This window comes from Numida meleagris, chromosome 6 (genome assembly GCF_002078875.1).
Source record: "Numida meleagris isolate 19003 breed g44 Domestic line chromosome 6, NumMel1.0, whole genome shotgun sequence".
In the NCBI taxonomy this organism is placed as follows: Eukaryota; Metazoa; Chordata; class Aves; order Galliformes; family Numididae; genus Numida; species Numida meleagris.
Window position 1 is genome coordinate 4,799,298 of NC_034414.1, and position 24,226 is coordinate 4,823,523.

The following is a 24,226-nucleotide window of genomic DNA, read 5'->3' on the forward strand; positions in this document are numbered from 1 at the left end:
CCTCATGCTTTCTGTCTGCTTTACTGGGGAATGATAATTTGGGGGATTGTATTCTCTGTGCAGCTCTGAACATAGCAAGCTTCTGATTGCTGTTCAGTGGAAGGATAGGTACATGGGTCTGTAGGATTTAAATATAAATGGCACTGTTGCATGGGCTTGAAATAAATTAGATAAGTAATTTTATACCTGTGGGATAAAATGGGCAGTGCCTGCGTGCACCCGGGGAGGGGTCTAGGGTCACGAGTATCCAGGGCGGTCGCGTGTACGGGTATAAATAGCTTTGTTGCGCAGCATTAAATTGGCATTTCGGCGTTACACACTGTGTGTGCGTCCCATATGCCCCGCACGCTGAGGTGCGGACGGAAGGGAAGCCTTAGCCTTATTATGTTGTCGTAGACAACATCTGGTGACCCCGACGTGATTTTGGGCGCGAGCTAGGCGCCGGACGGCCGATTCTGGGCGCGAGTTAGGCGCCGGGCGCGAGCTAGGTGCCGAGAAGCCGGAGCCGTGATGGGGCTCGGCGTGCAGGAGGTGGTGAGTAGGCGGAAATCCTTGGCCAAGGAAGTAGGGATAACACTACATAAGAAGGAGTGCCTCACACTCCTTCAGTGGATGCTGCGCAAGCAGTGTGCGGAGTCCCCGACAGACTGTCTACAGAAAGTGGTTTTAGAGAAGACGGGTCAGGAGCTATGGGAAGGGACAAGTGCGAGAAATAAGGAGGCACTGGGACTTATCCCTGTGCTGGGGACGGTGAGAAGTGTGATACAGAAAGTGAAAGACGAGCGGCATCTCGATGCCACGGCACGTCAAGTGTTATCGGGGACGCCTGATGACACTGAGACAGCCAAGGCCGATGGAGAGCAGGGAAAGGAACGGTCGGAGGGAGAGGAATACAAGATGGGCAAGTCAGGGGAAGAGACGGGGACGGAAGCTCCGCTTTTAGCCCCTTTAGGGGCTCCAAGGCAAGGGCAGGCGACCCCAAGGGTGCAGACCTCAGACGATGGGCAGTTTTGGTCTATGAACCCGAAGGGAACACTGACATGTTTCCCAAGGGCTCTCATTCCTTCAGCCCCCTGGCCAGTCCAGGCAGGGACGCCCACCTTTACAGTGGCACCTCCGCCCTATGGTGCAGCTCCCTGTGGTGCAGCTGTACCGGGCGTAGGCGAGGGAAGGATGCCGAGACCTAGCCCTGTGGAGCAGCCTCTCCCCTCGACCTCGAGGAGGTTTAGTGGCTCCAAAGATAGGGTAGAGGGGTCCCAAAGGCGTGGGGCGGATGATGAGACCAGTTCCTCAGGGGAGGAGGAGGGTCGCCTTTGTATAGATCTACCATCAGAGGGAGAAAGGAGACGGCGGGGGCAGGCGCGGGACCAGTTTCGCAAGGCCGGTGAGCGCTGGATTATTCGTGCTCAGGAGTGCATGCTCTCCGGATGCGAGCTTGAACCCATGCCGCGCTCTTGCTACCCTGTTTTTGTTGGCGGACCGCAGGGTCCCCAATGGCAACCGGTAGATTACAAAATGCTAATGCAGTTGAGAAAAGCGGTCCAAGAGGGAGGTCTTACCGGATCGCAGGCGCAGGTACCGATTTTCGAGGCATACATCCAGGAGGAGGTGGACAGCTTGCGAGCTCGTGCGCAGGCAGACCCAGCTCATCCGCTACGCAACATCCCAGCGGATGCAATCGCAGGAAAGGGTAATTGGAGTACCCCTCAGGAACAACTGATTTTGCCAGCCGCTGTTCTTGTCACAGTGGCGGATTTGGGCAGGCGAGCGCTTGAGCGGATGCATACGCTTACAAGTGGGTCGCCAAGTTATCTTCATATTAGACAAAAACCTGGGGAGCATTTCGGCTCCTTTGCAGACCGAGTACAGACAGCTATCTCGAGCAGCAACCTGCCCCCAGAAACACAGGAAATAGTGCTGCGAGAATGTTTACGTTCGAGCGCAGCTCCAGAGTACAAGGCTGCTCTTGCAGCCCTTCCTGCCACAACCACAGCAGGGGAACTCATAGCGCGTGGCTGTGCTTTCGGTCGAGCTCAAGAGGTGCAGCCATTGGCTGCGGTTTTGTCTGAGCAGGTTGCTGGGATGACAGCAGCTTTGCAAGCGATGGCAGTCCAAACCGCACCAGACGTCTGCTTCCGTTGCGGTAAGGGAAGGCATCTTGCTCGCAACTGCTTGCAGAGCCGGGGATAAAGAAGAGGGACAGTCTGCCAGCCAGGCTGACGTACCATTGGTTCAAGTTAGTTTTGATTTGGGAAATAGGCCCATACTTAAAGCACAAATCTTGATTCAAGGCCTGACACAGCCAACTCCAAACCAGAAAACCATTTCCTTTCTAATCGACTCCGGAGCAGATGTCACCACCATTTCAACGGCTGTGTGGCCCTCCTCTTGGACCCTGGAAACACTCCCGCGCTCAGTCAATGGGGTGGGGGGTTTCGTAACAGGCCATCGCAGTCACTATCCCGTCCTCTTTTCGTGGGAGGAAAATGGGCAGGAGCGGACGGCAGGACCGATTCGGCCTTATGTCCTGGACATCCCGCTCTCATTGCTGGGACGTGACCTCTTAGCCCTCGCCGGGGCGAGAGTTGTCATAAAACCCAACATCCAGGTTTTAGCAAATAGGCACCAGGATCCCTCCAGTCCTACAGCAGCCAGCAGAAAAGTCTGGCCAGCAGGCATGCAGCAGCGCCTGCTCACGGGAAGCACAAACCAGCAGTTTCTCTTCTGCTGGATGCTGTCAGGAGCAGCCTACAAACTGCAGAATCACAGGTCTTTCTTCATCGCCTTTTACGGCATTCTCCACAGATGCCGGATGGGATACGTTTCCATTCTTTTGAAATGAATGTGTATTCTCCACGAGTGATTTGGTCTTTCAGTGATAGCTGAGTATTTGCTCATTACAAAAAGGGCACGACTGTGTCAAGGCGTTACGCCCTTGCAGTCGCGATAATGGGGGTTCCCATAGAGTTAAAAACAGACAATGGGCCAGGCTACAGAAGCCATTGTTTTGAGGCCTGGTGGTGCACTTGGGGTATCCGGCGCGTGTTTGGGATATCCCACATATTTCCCAAGGACAAGTAATAGTGGAGCGCGCACATCAGCTCCTGAAAGGGCAGCTCCGTGCCCTTAAAGAGGGGTCATCAACGCAGTTGTCCTCGTCACTGTTGGAGCAGTGATAGAAGAGGCCCTTCGCGCAGCGTGACCACGTTCTGGGCCAAGCAAAGACATTGTTTGTCACAGATCCGACACGATGGGAGGGTCCTTGGATATATGCACTCCTTACACCTCCCACAGTCTTCACCTGGGCCAGCGTGTGGCCCCTGCGAGCAGGGGTTAAGTCCGTGCAGAAGATAACGGTTGACAATGATCCGTTTGGCGACTGGCTGAAGAACCTGTTTGGCGGACTCGGGCCGTGGGTCACCCAGATACTTAAAGTAGTCGGTATAGTGCTTGTAGTGTTTATCTGCATTGCATTTTGCTTACCATGCTTGATGGGATGTTTGCAGCAGTGCTTACAAAGAATGATGAAGTACGCACTCGTATAATATGCGAACGTTAGAGCTTAAGCAGTAGATAAGTTAGTTGGGAGATAGGTTATAGGGGGTTTTGCGATCGCGCTGTAACGGGGCAAGGCTTTTCCAGGCATGGGAGGAGAAAAATGTAGTAGGTGGCAACCGAGCGTGCGGGATGTGACGCGACAGGACCTCCCCTGCCTAGTATATATATGTAAGACGCGCTTAGGCCTTGTAGGAATAGTTGAGGAAACTGGGAACCAAAGAGGAACGTATTAAAGGGGCTGTTAAAGAGGGGGGAATTGTGGGATAAAATGGGCAGTGCCTGCATGCACCCGGGGAGGGGTCTAGGGTCACGAGTATCCAGGGCGGTCGCGTGTACGGGTATAAATAGCTTTGTTGCGCAGCATTAAATTGGCATTTCGGTGTTACACACTGTGTGTGCGTCCCGTATGCCCCGCACGCTGAGGTGCGGACGGAAGGGAAGCCTTAGCCTTATTATGTTGTCGTAGACAACAATACCTTTGGGAACCTTTTTGAGAAGTGCTCTGTGTGCCTGCACATGTACAAAAATGCAAGAGTGGTTTCCCAATACAGTTCTGCTACCTATTTTTGTACACTAGGTAGTCATGCCCAACTGAAATTCATCCGTTTCATGATATGCATTCACTTTTCCGAAGATTTACCTCTCCTTTTATTAGTATTATCAAATGTAGAATTCAGTTGGCCTTATGTAAAAAAATGAGATCATTTACACACTGTAAGGATGCTTCATTACATTCAAAGTATCAAAATACCTATGTTTCTTTTTAAAAAGCCTTTTTTGGCAAAAAAAAAAAAAAAGAATACTATTTTCTTTAAACTTTCGCCTAGATTTTGTTGGGAAATGCCTCAAGTTTTCCCATAGGGTTGCCCTTCCTGCGTGGGGAAGCACGACCACTCAATGTGAGTGCACACAGCTTCAACTTTATTGTAGCAACAAGCCCCTTATATAGCATACTTGTTTACAGGATCCAGGTTCCATGCAACCAAGCGTATCAGAGAACAATGGTGTTTCCCAAGCAATTTTCGTATACAGAACATCTTGCTAAGCTACAGCGTATTATACACACCACTGCACCTGCGCCTCCACTTATCAATCTATTTCTTTCATCTAAGATTACATCGTAAGTCATTAGTAAATCATTAGCTACGTGCTCCTGAGCACACCGCTCTGCAACAAGATTTATATAGCATAAAAACAATAATTTCATTTTGGATGGTGTTTTCACACTGCCCTGTAATACTAAACGCAAGTATTGTATCTCAGTGTTAAAAGGTGATAAAGGGAGACTAAGGACAGTTTCATATGGACATGTATCTAATTTTCTGAGAGAGTATGACAGCTCCTCTCACTTTCAGTCAATCTCTAGCCTGCCTTGTGTTTGTGCATTTAGTGTGCTTCCTCAGCATCTGAATCTTCTGCAGCCTGCCTGGGGAAATTTAGCAATGCTGCTTAGGAGAAGTGAAACAAATAGCTGCTATAAACATAATGTAATACAAAACATTAGACTATTTGTTTTGGTTTGCTTTTTTTGAGAGAGATTTTTAACTATGGATTTTTAACTATTAACTTTAGGGCTATGTTCTATAAGCTACAGCTTGACTTCATCACTTAGAGTACATGAGTAGGATCTGGAAGAAACATACAGGTTATTACACATCAAATGTGTAGCATTTTTAGCATATTTTGGGAGAATAACTGTCAAAGACTTCAGATATGGAGATATTCTACAGCAGATTTGCCTTGACTTTGTCAGAAATTACATACTGAAGGACAATGTAGCAAAAGGAAATGCCTTTTTAAAGTATCAACAACATAAGTGGAGTCCAATGCAGTAGAAGAAAAAGTCAGGAAATATTCTTATGGATTTTTCCTATTAAATCCACAATAAGCAGGATTATTCAATAATTACTGAGACGGAAAAGTACATTCTTAAATATATGTGGTGATCCCATCAGCACTTGAGTTCTGTTAAAAAGTATTTTCTCAGGAGGGTATGGCATTCCTTATTTTCTTTACACCAGAGAAAGTTCAATTATGTGCTTGTTATTCTTTCACAGTGTTTATCCTGGTTGTTTTAAGAAGCCTGAAGAAGTGCAACTTATGTATTTCTACTGCTTTGGTCTATTAGCCCGAAAAGTAAGACATGTTTTCTTGCATCTCACTTGAATCTGCCTTACTGAAATGGAAATCAACTAGCAACTGTATTGTTTCACATAGACTTAGAAAGTAGGTTTCTATTCTCTTCCCTTTATAGCCATATTTTGCAATTCTTATCCTGCAAACCTCCTGGAGTTCCTACTTCTTAAAATAATTATGTAGGGATTGGATTTGTTTGGTTGTTTTTTTTCCCAACTTCTCAGTATTAATTTGCATACAATTGATGCAGGGCATTATTCTCAGCTGAACGTACTTCCTTTGGTCTGTGCCCACTTACAATGCCCTGAAGTGAACACAGAAGTCCAGCTGGACATTTCATCCATACTGAGCAGACTAAAACCACTTTCTTACTCTGTGCGCACAGTGTTCTTTGCCTCTATGCCAAATACATGACACATTCTGTGGTGATATCATCTTGAGTCATTCATCCCTGCTGTTTTATATTCCTTAGTCGTTTCAGTGATTATTCCTGTCTGTGTTTAGCATTTTGCACTTGTCTTTAGAGAACGTCATCCTATTTTCTCCAGTTGTCAAGATAAATTTAGGGAGGGAAAAAAAAGGATCTTCTGTGACACACAGTGTTGTGGTTTGATGTCATCAGAACATCTTATGAGTAAATATTAGTTCACTGTTCTGTTCATGAATGCTATATATATATATAGCAAATAAAACTCTGCTCTTTAGGGAGATAGTTTGCTTGTTCTTTTCGGTATTTTTCCAAAAATGAATGCTGTGCTAACAGATCTGTGAGTAATGATCTCTTCTTCTTTTTCTGAACAAGAGTACCACATTTTTTTTCATTCCAGTCTTCAGGTACTTCATCTACTCTCCACAGAGCCTGTGAGCAATTAGGATCCTAAAGCTTGGTAACACTTCCTAAAGCAATAGAAGCAATGATGCACAAACATGATGAATAAGAAATCAGGGAGTGAAAAGTCTTATCTATTTGTAATTATATAGAGCGGTATTAGATAGAAAACCAATCATTTGTCTAAAACAATGTCTAGAAATTTTTAGTAGCGAGCAAAATTTGGAGAGGAAGGCTTAAATAATAGTGTGTCAAAGATATGCTGTGGAATCGGCCCCAGACCTTGAGAGATGACCCTAGTAGAATTTGGAGTAATTATTTTGAGCAATGGTTTGTGCTTTTGTAGCGAATACCTTTGAGTTAGGAGGAGAATGCATCATGACTACAAGTGTTACAAAATGCTCTTCTTCATCTTTAGCTCAGGGATGATTGTCTTTGTGTTTTTATTACTCAAGATTTTTGAGGAATAGACCAAGTGATTTTGTGGTTATACATGCAGTTGAGGTTCTCTGCAGGCCCGGAACTTACTGAGAGGTTTGCATTTCATGCTCTACTTCAATTTGCATACGTTGTTTTATGGAAAGCCAGATAGTAACATGGATGACATTCCTCTTCTGAAGCATTTGAAATACAAGGCAATTAAACAATCAGTAAAGTTAAATGCTTAATAGCTTAATCAGTAATTAACACTCTTCCACCAACGTCGCTGTGCCTGGTGATCTATGACAGCCACAGTCGTGTTGCTGGGGAGAGCTGATTTTTCTTGTTGAAACACGATAATTTATAATTACTATTTTCACAATTTGCTAGAAAATAGGTGTATTTTCTTCAAGGACTATCCTTGTTTGTCAAAAGTCATCATAATGGTAGGAAGGAAATGAAGTGAAATTCCTCAATGCAGTTGAACTGATGGCTGAGGAAGTATACTGTAGATTTCATTTGTGTTTGAAGCTGTTCTTACATGAAAATTCATCTATTTATCTCTTGATTTCTAGAATGTGATAATATTACAGAAATCAATTTTTGCTATTTGGGAACAGTAGGATTGAGTACGCACTTGATGACAAGGTTGTTGTGTTTTGGTGGTTTTTTACTTTGCCAACGAAGCTGCAGGCTGCATCTTTAGATCAATGGCTGATGGGTTGGACTGTGAAGGGTTTTATGGGTTACCATGTGAGGGAGAGTTGGAAGATATGAGATTATGGGGTCTTCCTTGAGGTACTTCTGCTCTGTAGCAGTTGGACTAATACACATTTGAACTTTGTATTGGATTTAGTCTATGTGGTTTAGGATCCCTATTGTTCTTGCTGCTTGCCATAGTTCAGTCTTTGAAGCTGCTAGATATCTTTTTCTTCATGTGATGAAGTTCAGCATACTTTTATTAAAATGTTGACTATTCACATAAGGATTTTTTCTTCATGGAGTCAATGCTTTTATATACTTTTAGGTATGTAGAGTGATGTTACCCACTGCTGGGCATAAAATTTTGTTTTTCAGCTTATCAATTATTTGTGATTGGATCTGGATACATTTTGGACGTAGAAAAATACTTTTAGGCAAGTTATTATTGCCTTGTTTTTCTTAGTAGTTTAATCCCTTTAAACAAGAAATGTAGACTTGCTGATTTGATTTTTGTGAACTCTATCAGCTCTACTGCACAAATATCTGTGGTTGAGATGTTTCAATATTGCTGGATTGTTTACTTTTCGGACAACTATTTTGTTGAGATTGTATAGCTAGCACTGGGATATTTTTGTGCCTTCTACCATTGCAGAACAAGTACTCAATTTTATGAAACATAAGGTTTTTTTTTGATGTTTTAATTTGATTTCTTTTGAGGTAGCAAACAAACATGGATTAGTTGGGTTTTTGTTGCTGTTTTTTCTTGATTTTATGCATGTTCTCCTGAGTAGTGGTATAGTGTACTTGAAAATCTAAGAAAAATATATTCAGAAACTCTTATCCAGATTGCGTCTTTTGCTTAGGAAGATTTCACTGTTTAATAAATTTTTGCTGTTACACATTTTCTATTTCAAATGTTGTCTTTTAGCTTCTTCTGTTTTTTCTTAGAATCATTACAAATGTGTTAATGTTAGCAGCGTGGTAGCAGACTGAAATCCAGGCAGAATGGGTTGAGGTGAAATACTTACAAAGCTCTTTTCAGACACTGGAAATTTTTTGATATAATGGGATGTGGTATTCAAGGAAGTGGAGAAGTATCACAATATATTTTTTCTGATAAGGATGTTAGATTATGTATTTGTAACATTGTTTACTGATGTCTTCATTCAGCCAAATCTACTTCTACTATTCTGTTGGGTTTTTGTTTTTATAGTTTCATGAAGCTTAGGAAAACAGAAATTCGTGAGATGTGATTATCTCAGTACTCAGTAAGTTAGGTGCATTAGTTTATTGCTAGCCTTTTGGTTTATTTTTTTTACAACAGAATTTTTAGTACAATCTGTGAGGTTTTGTAGAAATTATATATACAATTTTGATAAATTGACTAAACACAGGGCTCTGAATGGTGAAGAATACATAGCCATGCTTTCTGTTTTGATAAAATAATTTGAAAATTGAATCATAGAATTGTAGAATCCTTAAAGTTGGAAGGGACCTTTGAAGGTTACCTAGCCCAACTCCCCTGCAATGAACAGGGACACCTACAGCTCAATCAGAGCCCCCTCCAGCCTGACCTTGAATGTCTCCAAAAATAGGGCTTCCAGCACCTATGGGCAATCTGTTCCAGTGCCTCACCACCCTCACTGTAAAAGACTTTTTCCTTATATCCAACCTAAATCTCCCCTGTTTAAGTTTGAAACCACTTCTTGGATTTGAACACAGTGAGGCGGTGAGTGGTGCATTTCGGCAGTGCAGACAGTGGGTCACCTCTGTTGGTGCAGATTTTTATGAGCACAGCATGCAGACTCTTGTTCACTGCAGAAGAAAATGCGTAGTTAGTGGTGGTAACTATGCTGAAAAATAGTGTTTTGTAGCTCTATCTAGAGATTTGCTCTATCAAACAGTGTTACTGTGCTCTTTGTAGCTATTGTAGTTTCCATGGAAATAAATAGGAGGTATTACTTTTGGAGTGACCTACATATATGTGGCCCAAAATAATTTCTATCCACTAAACGTGGCCCAGGCAAGCTAAAAGATTGGACACATGTGATTTACGACTTTGGGTGCACATATAATTAAATGGAATAGCTGCCAAAAAAGGATTATTCTCAGTTACATTTAACATCTGTGAGCAGTACTGTTGTACAATAAACAGTACAATTCAGAAGCACAAATCTGTGTATTTCAAAAATACAAATAATGCTTAGAGAAATGCAGAATAAGCGCAGACATTTCTGTTTACTGGATAATGTATTCAACTAAGCAGTTCTTCCATTTTCTGGTTAAATGGTTTCCAATTAAAAAGTTTCCCATTCTCTCAACATAAATTATAAAAAAATTTATACACTAAATATTTTAATTTTTAAGCAGTTATTTTCAGCCTATTGTAAAATAAAATGGAGTTCAAAATATCCCATCTATTTTGCGTGTCACTAAATGTAAATTAGTCAGTCATGTTTTCTCATTAAGCAGGATGTGGGATCATTCTGTCTCCAATAAGCAGGAATTCTTGGTATGAACAAAAAGAAGGTGAAAGAGATTTGTAGTGAACTGCCAACTAAAATCCAAATTTGTATTCCCTTGAAGAAAAAGCCACAAATGAGGAGAATGCAGTAAACACTAGTAAACTTTAAAAACAAAGTTTTTCGGTTTGTGACCATGCTGTCTTGTCTCTCACCTTATGTGAAACTCGACCCAAAGTTATTCTGGGTATGTTCATCCCAAGAAAGATGCCAGAGAAGATCACTTTATTAGAACAAACAAAAGCTAGAAATTCTCCAAAGGCATGCAAAAGGTCCTTAATTAAAGTTTTTTATCTTTTCTTCTGTGTCACTAATGTGAGAAGTGTAATGCTGCTAGCCACTGTCTTAAGAAGCTATTGTTACTGTGTGACTGAGAAATTTAAGTAACTCAGCAATCTATGTTATATAGATATGATAACTCTAAATTCTTGAACATTCAAAATTACCAGACCAAAGACATACAGATATTGCCTTCACGTTATTTTGATATTTATTTAAAAGTTCACTCTGGCCTCAATCACTAGAAATAAATTTTTGGAATTTTGTCTACTTGAAAATCATGCTTGTCCCTTCTTGATTTCTTATTTTATTTTTTCTTAATTCTTTTTTACCTCTCTGCCTCTCTTCCTCTTGTACTTCATAAACTGCCTAAACCATGTTAATCGAACAGGCTCCTTAAAAATGTTTTTAATTAAAGCAGCAGTGAAACTATTGCGATAAGAATTCAGGCTTCGTAGATAAAAAAAGATTTCAGGAAAAAATTTGATCATTCTGCAGTTTGGGGTCTGAGTTGTAAATAGTCATCACTGCTTTTTTAAGTGAACAGTTCATCATTCCAAAGCAGAAACATTTTTAATGTCAGAATTTTATTATCACTTTATTTCTGCTAAGTCAATGGCCTTTTGGTTCCGTAATCTGTGAAATAAAATAAATATACATGAAACATGCAGATAAAGTCAATCCATCAAAACAGTGCAATGTGGCCAGAAATAAGGATAAGGTTTGATAAATGATGCCCATGGGAAGACTTTACTAATACGCACAAACCTGTCCTCTGGAAGAAAACCCTTCTTGCCTTTAACAAAAAATGTTTTGCTTGATGTGAGTGGTGTTATTATCCTGTGTGAGATTACTTCATTCTAAGAAAAACAGACACTCTGAAATTGGCATCTTCAGCTCTAGTGTTCCACAGATGGTGATGAATGGAGAAGCTGTCTGGCTCACACCAAGCGATGATCCATCATCCTCTATGTAATCCTAAGCCTTTAGAAATACACACCATCAGAGATGCCATCCTGGCCTCTCATCTGTCATATCAATGCTATTTTGTATAATTTCCTTCTTAATGGCAATGGAAATTATCTAATTACATTTACCGGTTTTCAAATGTAGTTTCTAATTCATTGAAAGTGTATTAATAAGTGTAACTGTAGCAGGAAAAAATATTTTAATGTGTAATAATAATTGCAGTCTTAGTGATGAGAGAAATTACTTTGCCCAGTCCTAGTATCGAATGAGAACTGCCTCTGTGTCAAAGCCAAATTTTATTTTCAGTCTTTCAAACAAAGAAATGAGCTTATTGGCAGTGTTATGTACTATAGTTAGTAATAACCATAAATGTTTCTGAACTCTAGGAAAATCCTTATACGTAAGTTACTTTTTTTTCCCCTTAACAGCCAGTGTGGTTGCTCCATTTAAACTGCAGAAAATGAGATCGAAAGACTCTTTCAGTATTGGCTGCTGTGATGCACACTGATGAGCCAAGCCAGCGGTCCATTCTCTTTTGTATGTGAGACCGTGACTAGTATCAGCTCCCAGAAATGGGATGCAGTGGGAATTATGGGACTCATTCACAAGGGACTTCCATTCATCTGAGCAAATGACTTCTGCTTTGAAGCAAGATTGTCTCATTGTGCAGGTTTTTGTCTAATGAAAGTGTGACTGCTCTGATTAATCCACAGATAGAGGTATAATCCTGTTGTAAAATGTGACCAAGTGGTTCTTCAAGTGATCAGGGAAGTACAAATGGCAGGCTTTTGTCGTTTTGTCAGCCAGTGCGGCCTGTGCCTAATGCTGAAAAATGACATCTCTTGAGGCATCTCCTCCCGAAGGACCCTGCAGGAAAATAGCATTGTGCTGTGCAAAAGCCAACAGTCCTCCTGCACGCAGAGTTGGGTGCATGGTGCTGACTTCAAATGCACAACTCCCCACTTTCTCACTGTGCAGCTGCATACCTTGCTACTTCTGTGACTTCCTTCCTATCTCAAGGGAAGAAGATGGAGAAACAAAGTGGGAGTTAACACCTTGTGTACCAGCAGGGAGTAGCATCTTATAAGGGACCAATACATATGGATGTTAGAGCGTTTCCTAGTTTCTCTGTTCATGCTTAGTTACATTGATGTTTATATCTCAGTGTTTAAAACTGAAAAAAAAAAGTGTCAAATTACAAACAGAAGTGAGATAAATGAACAAAATAATTAAACCTTTGCATATTTTTCATGTTTTCATAATAATACTGTGGTACAATTATAAACTCTTCATAGTGTGGAATTATGTATGCTACTGACACTGAAATTACAGAGTAAACTTACACTAACGTAAATAGTGCAGATTTGAACCTAATTCCCACATAAAAGTACATATTTTCCGCAGGGAAAATAGTATCCCTATAGGCCTGGTCTTTTGGTAAGCATTTCTGACCTAATTCATATATATTACTCAAAATCCCTCCCTCTCTCTCAGGCTCTGCATGAAAAATTATGGGGAAAAAATTACAATGGAGATGACATCAGCTTTCTGTTTATTCCCACAGGCACAACAGCTGACAGATCTGGAGCAGAAACTGGCAGTTGCAAAAGACGAATTGGAAAAGGCAGCCCTTGACGAAGTAAGAAGTGTGATGTGATATAAGCATGTTTATCAGCTATGAAAGTTTCGGTGTTACTAGACAAAGACAAGTGGAAGTCTAGCAGAAATTGAGATGCATAGTTAATGACGCATACCTGGGAGTATTTCCACCAAAGTCAGAAGGAATGATTATGATGTGTGAAGTTAAATACAGCTGCACAGTTATTTACGAGGAGGAAAAGCAAGTTGAAAAGACCCCAAAAAGACTCCTAAAAAGGTATTACCCTTGCACTAAAATATTTTTCCTTGTTGGTCAGCATTGCAGTAACTGAAGTCCTCCTTTAGATTGAGGATTTTGCCTCCAGCATCGCAAAATGCCATTAACATAAACAAGGATCACGGCAGCATCATCCAAACCTGTGTGTTTCTGGTGATAGAGCAGGTGTTCCGTGCTGGTACGCTCAACTGTTCCAAACACTAATTGAAAAACTACGTGCATTCTCTCTTCGCATGCATGCGCACACACTCGCTCCCATGTGCTGTCTGTGGCAATGACAAGAGGACAATGCTTGTGCTAAATATCTTGTGAATACAGTTATTCATTACAATGCAGAGAGTTATGAAGGAGAAAGCAAAGAATATTTCACATCAGGAACTTCTAATGAGAATGCTATTAAGGAATTTAGTCTACATGTTAAACGGGGATTTGCAGCACATCTGACTGACTTCTCTGACCGTATGTTTCTTTCCTGGTAAACATTATGGAGTTTCAATTTAGGGCTAGGTTATGATTCTGTAGACTTTCCAGAAGCCTGGAGTAATCTTCTGGCAAATTATCATTGAGAAAGTCCTTGGATGGTGTCATTGTTCACATGCTGTGAAAGTGCCATGAAAATGGAGCAGTGTAAGTGAAGGAAAAGAACAGAGCTTATTCAAGAGGAGTTGTGAAAGAACTCTGCAAGACAAGAAGTGTCCGTACTTATTCTAAATGCAGACTAATAAGACCATTTAAGTTTCCACAAACCTTTCTGGCCCTGGCTGATAGCTTTTCTCTATGAAGTAAAAATATGTGGAGATGATCACAGTAAAGACTTTGCCTTAACTGCTTTGACAGTGCTTGCACATGTAGTAGGAATGGGATCCATGTAGAAAGCAGCATGGAACGTGAGCTGGTTTGGAAATGAATAATTGAGTGATTGAGTCTCAAACTGTGACTGTAAGTAGGCATAAAATTGTATTTTTCTTTTGGGAGGGTATCAGGACTCTCTTTTTAATATTTGTTTTTAAATATTGCTTATGTAGATGGTAGTCAGTGGTATATGTCAAGGGTGTAATATTATTTGACTTGATAAAAATGTGCTCATCTGTCCATTTTTTTTAGCAACTGGTTGCTGCTTTCGTTAATACATCTATCTATATTTCTACCAGCAAAAATCAGTATTCTAGATCATGTTACAAACACAATCATGCAATTATGGGAATAGCATTCACCAATTGAAAGGTTTAACTTGGTTTAAAGTACAGTAATGAGCATGGACAATCATACTCTTAATGAGTGGAAAGTCCAATGGCTTACCTACTCTACAGTGCAACAACTTAATATACACTTGTATGTACATGAGGGAAGTCATCCTTCTGATGGATTAAAATCAGTCTTTATAATGTGAAAAAATACTAATTATTATAAATATTATAAACAAAATTCTATGCGGTCTGTCTTTGCAATACTTGCAAATATCTGCTTCTCTCAACTAATTATTATAAACTGAAATCTATACTCGGTGACATTTGATAGGTTATATATTTGTTCCTTTAATGATAAAATAATATTAAATTAATATTAGCAACAATCAATATAGATAAAATGCAGGGATGAAAGGGAAGAGTGCAAGGACTTCTTAGTACCTAATGCACGGTAACTTATTCATATAAAAACCACATAAAGCAGCCTTAAATTCTTACACTAATTAAAAATAAATAAATAAAAGCAGCTGCTGTTTGTGAATGTTTGCTTTAATGCAGACAGATAAAGCAAGAAATTTGGTTGATAATAGCACATCTCGGAGAACTGATGATCTCTTATTTTCCCCAGGAGTCACAGCTGAAAGCTCTGAAGGAGACTGTGAAGCTTTGCCTGTCATTTGTTCTGCACAATCAGCCTCCCGCTACCCATCGAATCCCTTCAAAACCAGCGGAGAAGCTGACATCCACAGCTACAAGGGGCTCAAAAGTTCAATTTCCAGTGATAAACAGCAAGGTATGGTTTCTCCCTCAATTTGTTTTCAAGAATCTCTGAGAGTTTGCCCTGTAAGAGCATCAAACTGGAACTAAGGAGAATTTTAAATTCATTGCAAGATTAGGATGAATTTTGAAGATTCTAAGCCTCTTGCTGATGTCGGTAAACTTTTACAAAGTTGGGATATGGGTACTTGTTTTGCTGAGAAATGGAATTATGTCTATCACTTGCTAAGTGGACTGTGTCTGCATAATGAATCTGCAAGGAGGATGGATTTACGCCTAGAATAAGTGAGAATGCAAATCCGTAAGATGGGTTACCTGCTGGACACTGATAATGTATTTGTGGTAGTACAGCACTGACCAGTGAGGCAGGTTTTGTGTTTCTTAAAAAAAAAAAAACAAAAAAAACACATGACAAAGGCCAATATAGAAGTGTAAAGCAGGTTGGGGCACCTAAACAGAATTTGCCACAAGGGATACTATAATAGGCTAGGGAATATTTGATTTGCACAGTGCATCCAGGACATAGGAATGGCAATTTAGGAGAAAGTATGATTAAAAAACTGGTTTCAAAAGTGCATTGATTCAATAGGTTAATGCATTTTTTTACAGTCAAAGTTTACAGTGATTGACAGATATCCTGAGGATTTCCATCTCCAGGGTTGTGTTTTGCTCACCTATTCAAGTGATTCAATAAATTTAGACCAAGCCTAAGGGAGGAAATTTCACAGCAGTATGATGGAGGGAAAATTTCATGTCCTCCTTAAATTCCAAAAATCTTTCCTGAAATATAAAGGAATTGCCAACTCACAGCCAATTTGTAATTTTTATATAGCAGCTGTTGATATGGACTATTAGTGCAGAGATTGAAGCCAAATATCTGTAATCTTTCTGTATGTAATTAAAACTTAAATATAATTTCAGAACTCGGAATATAATGATAAAACTGAATCTCATGGTAATATTCTTACCATTGTGATTGTAGGTTCCTTAACTATTTAATAGTGAGAAACCTCCATTTCCAAAATCATTACCTCTGGAAACAAATCAGTGTATTAGTTAATAACAGTCCATTAGAGTATGAGCCCACATTTAGATTAAGATTACTAGTTTTACGTTCTGATGGAGAGTGGACTCTTATTGCACGATATACAAATTGAGTTTTACCCTGGGATTTCAGGAGCACATTTTCCCTAGTGAACATGGCTATAAAATTGTATGGTTTTCTTCTTATCGCCCTCCCCTTCAGGTTGAGAATATTTGCACCTCTGTCATGAGAACACTGGTTCTCTGAAAGGTACGACCTAACGAATCACTGTGCCTGTGTTTGAGATTGGGATGGCCTCAGAGACTTGGAAACATCTGGTCTCTCCCTGGTTTTATGAGTTTTCCTGTAGCACTGCAGAGGAATACAATGTAGAGATTGGAACTGGATTTTTAATATTTGATTGAAACACAAAATAGTCTTCATTCTTTTTCCATAATCAAATAGATTTTGAGTCTAACATTCCTATTTATGAATTGTAGCAGTATTTCCATGCTGCAGCCTGACTTCTCTGTATCCCAAGAGTGCCTGAGTAAGTTAAACTGCCTCTTTAATAGACATTGCTCACACTGCTCTGCACATGGCATATGGCATGAAAATGTCTGCAGAAATAATGATTTGCAGGCCTGCTCTTCCCCATATTGACACCTCATTATTATAAGTCTGTGCATTATCTGAGATTATAAAACCACTGAAATCTGCTACTGTAAAATAGGCTGCCAAGTCATCGTAGTCATTCCTGAACTATACTCTCTACATCTGAACCATATTATGGAAGGCTTTTTATTTATTTATTTATTTTTCAGAATGACACCCATTCTTGTGTATCTTTTCCTTGGCTATTTTTTTAGTCTCACAAAACCAAGTCAGTCTAACTACAGATGTATACTGTTCTTTATTACATTTGCATAAACATTTCAATGTATCAGTCTTGTATTTAAATTAATGTACGTGTGTTTTGTTACTTCAAATATGTTTTCCTAATCAAAAATGGGATATTTCTTAAGCATCTTGTCATGTCTGATAAGAAGAGTTGAAACTTGAGGAAAGAAATGATCATTTATCTGGTAGATATCTTCAAAGATATTCTCATCCAATGTAAAAAGTTTATTACAAAATTGTTAAACTTATTTTAATCCATTCTATGGAAGTGTAAGGCATCTGTATTGCTTGGATACACATTGACATATGGGATTGATGTGCTTCTTATTAAAAATAGTGAAAATAAGGTTATATTTTATAATCGTGGCTGGCAATCACAATATCTGAGTGCTTGTCAGAGAAAATATTTAAGATAAGAATACAGTGCAGAAGGAAAAATTAGGAAGGTAAACTACCAAAATTCTTGTGAAGGTTCACTATAAAAATGTGATTTGCTAAGGAGGTATTTTAAGGTCTTTTAAGAGATTGGGGGTCCTGATGAACAAAAAGCTGGACACGAGGCAGCAGTGTGCTCTTGCAGCCCAGAAGGCCAACAGTATCCTGAGCTGTATCAGGAGAGGGGTGGCAGCAGGGAGAGGGAGGAGATTGTCCCCCTCTATTCTGCCCTTGTGAGGCCCCACCTGGAGTACTGTGTCCAGGTCTGGGGCCTCCAGTATGGGAAAGATGCGGAGCTGCTGGTGTGGGTCCAGAGGAGGGCCACAAAGATGATCAAAGGGCTGGAGTGCCTCTTCTATGAAGAAAGGCTGAGGGAGTTGGTCTTGTTTAGCATAAAGAGAAGGCTGCGGAGAGACCTCACTGCAGCCTTCTAGTACTTGAAGTTTGCTTACAAGCAGGAAGGGGATGGACTTTTTACATGGTTTGATAGTGATAGGACAAAGGGGAATGAATTTAAACTAAAAGAGGGGAAATTTAGGTTAGATGTTAGGAAGAAATTTTTTATTCAGAAGTTGATGAGGTGCTGGAACAAGCTGCCCAGAGAGGTTGTGGATGCTCCATCCCTGGAGGCATTCAAGGCCAGGTTGGATATGGCCCTGGGCAGCCTGATCTGGTGGGTGGCAACATTGCCCATGGCAGGGTGGGGGAACTGGGTGGTCTTTAAGGTCCTCTCCAACAAAAGCCATTCTATGATTCTTTGATTCTGTGACTTGAAATAGCTTGGTAATTTGGAATAGTGGGTAGGTAATGGGAAATTCTTACATCTTTAATTCATAGAAGGATTTCCCTTAAACTGATCAAAAGCAGTGCATTTTGTGACCTCTTAAATGAGTTAATATGTACAATGTACAAGAATATAAGATACAGAACTGGTATTAATATTTCAGACAAAACCCATTTTACCCATCGTAACACAGACAGCACTGGCGAAAGCACTTACCATTAAAAATAAACTTAAGACTGTCTACGTGCAAGTTCAGTGACTCATAACACCTCAAAGGAATCCATGCACAATCAGAAAGCTGGTCATTAATGCTGAACTATGAGTTCTTGATCATTTTAGATTGCTGACAGTTTTTTTTATTATATAGTTTCTTTTAGCATCATAATGTCCTAGCAAGAAACCATTCTATCTTCTGTAGGTGGAAAGTGCTCCCAAGCTAGTTCACAGTTGCCAAGTGCAACAGCTGCAGCAATTGTCTTGCCTTATTCCCATGATGGAGGTCATGAGGAGGAGGGCAAAAACTCTGCTTTGTTTTCTTTTCAAATTTCTGGAGGTGTGTCTAAGGACCCGATACTTTACAGCCATTTAGGTACTTAAAGAGTATCGTTAATGGATGTTAATTGGTGGAAACTGTAACATCTACCAGGCTACCTGCTGCAGGAAATATGAGTTGGGGTAATCTGAATTCTGGTACTGGTACTGACTTCCTACTGAGACCTTTTCTACACTAACTGTAGCTTGACATACCAAACAACTCAGAAGTTATAGAGCTATTATCAAGTATACGGAGTCATTAGATGAAACGCTTTCTTACTCTATTTGTTTTAATTCTGCTTTCTGGGAAGCACTAACATTCCACTTAATAAAAAAATACTTCATAATGATAGCTGTCATTCAAATGTCTTAGTGCAGTATAAAGATACCTGTGCCTCAAATGTAAAAAACAAACAAACAAAAAGCCAACTTCAGTAATTTGGAATATTAATGGCAAACCAAAATCAGATGTGAAACAGAGAAACAGCCTCTATTTGCAGTAGGAAGGTTGAATACACAAATAATGGGGAATACCATGAGAAGGATACCAGAATAACAGGAACTGGTTTGCTCTAGGGAGTTTTTGTCTAACATTGCTGCACATATTCCCCAAATGAATTCTTTCATTATAAATGCCCTGTGGTTTTTGTGTATTTTGTGAACTGCAGTATTTTAAGAGTAGAAATAGCCAAGCATTTCAAACTGAGGAAGAAAATAACACCCCTGTCTCATCCTGCATGTAGCTTGAAAGAAAGAACACCTACAAACACCACTTCTGTGATCTAGTCTTGATAGAGGAAACACAGGCTGATAAGAATGAGAACTGCCCTTCTGTAAAAATGTTAATACCGTAGGATATTATAATGATAATTGACTATAAATTTGGAAAGAATTCATTATTATACCTGTACAGCTCTTCAAAATATGCACAAACACTTTGAAGGAATAAATAAAACTTTAGAATGCTTCAGTTGGGCCTAGTCCACATTTTTGAGGACTGAACAGATTATTTTTAGTCGTATTTAACAATTATGTTGCATATCCTAGAAAATGAATACAGTAGCTTCAGATTCATAAAAAAATGGCCAGCTGAATGTGGCAATTTATCATCTCATCTTCCTCTAGCTGTAGGTCAAGAATTTTGTTTATGAGGAAATTATGTCCATTTTCTAAAATTAGAGCTATTACCAATCAGATCATGTATCATAATATTCAAACATAAATGAAGGTTCTGACCCTTGAACAGAGCAGTTACAAATCCATCGCTCAAAAATCTATGAAACAACAAAAATACAGCTATGGATTTTTTTTTTTTGTCTTTCTTATAAAGATTAAGACTCTAAAATCTTTTCTAATGAATCTGATTTATTTTTACTCGTAGTGACCTCTGTTACAGCATGCTAAAAACTTAACTTGGGAGTTATTTTTCTTTCGGCAGTAGATTTCTAACTGACATTACGGCATTGTATCAGGATGCATTCCCAATTTTGTCGGTAGTGACCCCACTCTAGAGACCAAATGACTGGTAAAAGGGCTTCATTTGTAAAATAAAAGAGAGTTTGCTGAGTTTAAAAAGAAGTTAGTGACAGGGCTTGCATATTTGAGGCACATAGATACTTTTTGCTAATACAGTCACTCTTTCAAAAACTTTGAAAACCAAAGCTCTGTAAAGCAAAATATTTATACATTTATACAATCATTTATACTATGATTGTTTTGCAATTTTCAATTTATTTTACTGAATGATTCCTTGCTTTAACCCAGACCACTCTCTGCAGCTTCCTGGTAGTTTCGATAATGATAATTCAAGTAGTCAGTTTTTTCCTCTTACTCTATTTTCTTTCATTTTAATTTTGTTTCTAAATAATCAACTTTTCTCACATGTAATTCTGAAAAACGCATACAGCAAAACTTATTTCATGTCAAATTTAATTCCAGGATGCAGCTACAGCAATGGGTGCTCAGATCTCTTTAAAAAGTAACTGTTCTGTGACTGAGGAGAAAAAATTAATGAGCACCCTCATAACTTTACCAGAAGAAAGAGAAGTTGAGACTAAGGATGAAAAATAAAACATCATGGTCATTCCTGAGTAAATCAAAAGAACGTCAAGGACAGTGTACAGGACTGTGCTCCATTAAGGCCTTAGGAAGACGTCCATCTTTGGTACCTTTCTGCTTTTTCACATATTGCTTTCTTCCACCTTTGCTTCTGAGAGTTAATGTGGTATCACTGGCATGTGAAGTTACAGTTCATTGCATTAAGTGCTGGGATTGGGAAACAGTAATTAAAAAAGATGAAGGCAATTACTAAATGCAGAGTCAGGAACGTTTGCAATAGGTAGTAATGACATAATCTAACTCTTGCCTAACACATATAAACAGTATAAAATAGCACTGGAAAACGATGCCTTCCATTGTTTTACAATTTAGTTTCAAAGTGAGTGGTTCTTATGATAGAAATCTCAGATACTAAGAGTATCTGCAAGCCTAATGTAGTAAGAAATTTGTTTTGAAAAAGATGAAGGGTGATGTAATTGCAGAATAATGACTAGCATGGTGTTACCGAGCTCCGGCGACCCCTTTTTTGTATTGTTCTTGCACGAAAGGAACCTAAACCCGGTCCTGGCCAAATACCACACACAGCATCAATATGATGTGCAGCAAAATGGCGTTTATTGGTAAAAGCTAAAGAAATATATAGTGTTTCTTATCTTCTTGCTAGACTGTTCCAGAAGCTCACGCGGTGCTCCTGGCCAATCATATTGAATCTCCCGCTTCTGACCTGTCACTTCCGACAGGCCATACATGGAATTGTTATGCTCCTAAGAAGCCCAATCCCCTGTGTCCACGACACAGGCTCAGCCTCTCAGGCGAACCAATAACAAGCTTATGGGGAAGGGCCTTTCCGCATTACAAACCGAGGTCTGCAACACGCCTACTACAACATTTCCCCCTCCCCATAAACAATGAGATTTTATCCCGTAACAACGCGACCGCAAACACGACCGCAAGGATCTTATCCCTAACCTTATCCCTAACCTAGGCTATTTATTGTTAAAACTCTATAACACACACGCATACATAATATGAATGCCTATTACTATCCTAAAACTTACACAGCCTATGGCTGCGTTCTAGGCTAATTAAATTTCCATGCCTTCACACGCTATAAACATAATTTCCGTAGCTGTAGTGTAGCGGTTATCACGTTCGCCTACAAAGCAAGGCATGCATAACACTAAGGATGCTATACCTAATTCTCTAAACTTCCATAAAAACCCAGGTCTTGGACCTCTAAACTACGACAAAGCAGAGTTTAGCAGCGAAAACGCACTCTAAACCTACAATCCCTAATCAATACATTGTGTGTAAAGAGCCTTCCGTAAATAGCTTATGGAATAGCTTTTTTCAAGATAACAACAACAGCCCTCAATAAAATCCCGGTCACCAACTCTCAGCAGGGCTGGAGCAACTGACTTTCGAGCCACTTTCTGCAAATGGACTCCATGTAGATGACAAGATACTCCGAGTAGTCAAGCCACCTTGCTCATTTTCCGTGCCACACAAAATGCTGATCCAGGTGGCACAGATCATCCACTTCAAAGGATGATTCTCGAAGAAATCCTAGTCGAGATCTTCTCCCGGCTAGAACTTCAGGACTTGAATCTTCCCATCACAAATCCTGCAAATGAAGGCTCAAATCTTGACCTCCATGGCCTAATGCCAATAGAGATCTATAGATACTCTATTCTACAAAACACACATCACACACTATTCAAACCTTCTAACATTACATCAACTCAACATCTTGACATTGATCTGATTGGCTGACCTGCAGACCAATCAAAACAACGCCAAGAATAGAGATGCTACAAACATCCCGTAACGTGTTTACAGGAACGACTTCTGCGTCTCTCTTCTCCTTTCACTGTTTCTCCAGACTTCTCAAGTTATGGCCTCGACTTCTCCGGGGGCAACTCCTGCAAACAAAACACTCAAATCCTGATTAATCCCTTCGTTTTCCACATATTTGCTGTCAGATGTCTCACTGACATCCGGCTTTACCTTTCGTGATGGCACCCAAATAATTTTCCCAGAGTCTCTGTGTTTCACTGCTGCATATCCTCTGCCCCAAACCAAGATCATCCAGCCTGGCTCCCATGCGCCATCATCCCGTTTCACTTTAACCGAAGGTCCTTCACTTAAGACCTTAGGCTGCCAATGCTTTTGCACAGGCGTTCTCCTGTTGTCACCACGCTCGAAGTGATTGAGCGCATAAAGAGCCTTTGCTAGTATCTCGGCTTGTCTGCTGACAGGGATATTCCCCATATATCCTTCCCCCTCCCCAAGGACACGTATCTTTTCCTTAAGGAGGCTATTAGCACGTTCCACTATGGCTTGTCCTTGAGAGTTACCAGGGATACCTGTTGTATGAGAAATTCCCCACAAGGCTAGCCAATCTTGTGTTGAACACGATGTGAAGCAAGAACCCTTGTCCATTTTAATTTGACTAGGCAGACCCATGACTGCAATAGCAACTGCCCAATGACATTGCGCTGCTTTTGAATTGGACTTCGCATGCTGTGTGGCCACAATAACAGAGGAGGAAGTATCTATCGTAACTGCAAGCCAAGCCCGAGGAGAAAAACGCTGTTCCCAAGTGAAATCTGTCTGCCAAACCTGTAAAGGTTTGAGACCACGAGGATTAACCCCCGCACTTATTGTAGGTGCTGAATTACAGTGAGGGCATGTGTGAACCACATCCCTAGCTACTGACAAAGGGATAGAGCATGCTCTAGCCAGAGCACGAGCTCCTACATGAAGAGTGGAATGAAGATCGCGAGCTTCTCGCACTGTAAAAACAAGCGTGCTAGCTACTTTGTCTGCCATAGCATTCCCGGTGGTAAAAGAAACCTGCTGCTTCCGAACTCGGCTGCCCTTCTTGTCCCATACGGACCAGCAGCCTAGCTGCAAAAGTTGAATCGGTAACAATGTTACAAGGAGTATCATGAAAGAGACGCATCGCTAATGCGACCGCCCTTACCTCAAGCATCTGCACACTAACTGTCTGATCCATAAAAACTGCAGATTTCCAAGCATTGCTTATATCCTGCCAAACCACTGCCCCTTGGCAGGTGGCTGAAGATGCATCTGTAAACAGCGTAGGCCCCTCTATCGGAGAAGTTAGAACACGAGACCGAAGAGAAACCTTGAGAGGTCTAGCCAATTCAAAAATGGAGAGCGAGTCTGAATATACTATTTCCCCTCCCCAACCTTGCAATCCTGCAAGAAGG

At 40.3% G+C, this 24,226-nt stretch overlaps 1 protein-coding gene across 3 annotated transcripts in view; it reads left to right on the forward strand.

Annotated features, from left to right (window-relative positions):
- LUZP2 (leucine zipper protein 2) overlaps positions 1-24,226 on the forward strand; it is a 164,796-nt gene that overhangs the window by 102,011 nt on the left and 38,559 nt on the right. For all 3 annotated transcript variants that reach the window (XM_021401212.1, XM_021401210.1, XM_021401213.1), the window contains 2 exons: positions 12,980-13,054; positions 15,107-15,271. In XM_021401212.1, the coding sequence (XP_021256887.1) occupies positions 12,980-13,054; positions 15,107-15,271 (240 nt within the window). The remainder of the gene's footprint in view (positions 1-12,979; positions 13,055-15,106; positions 15,272-24,226) is intronic.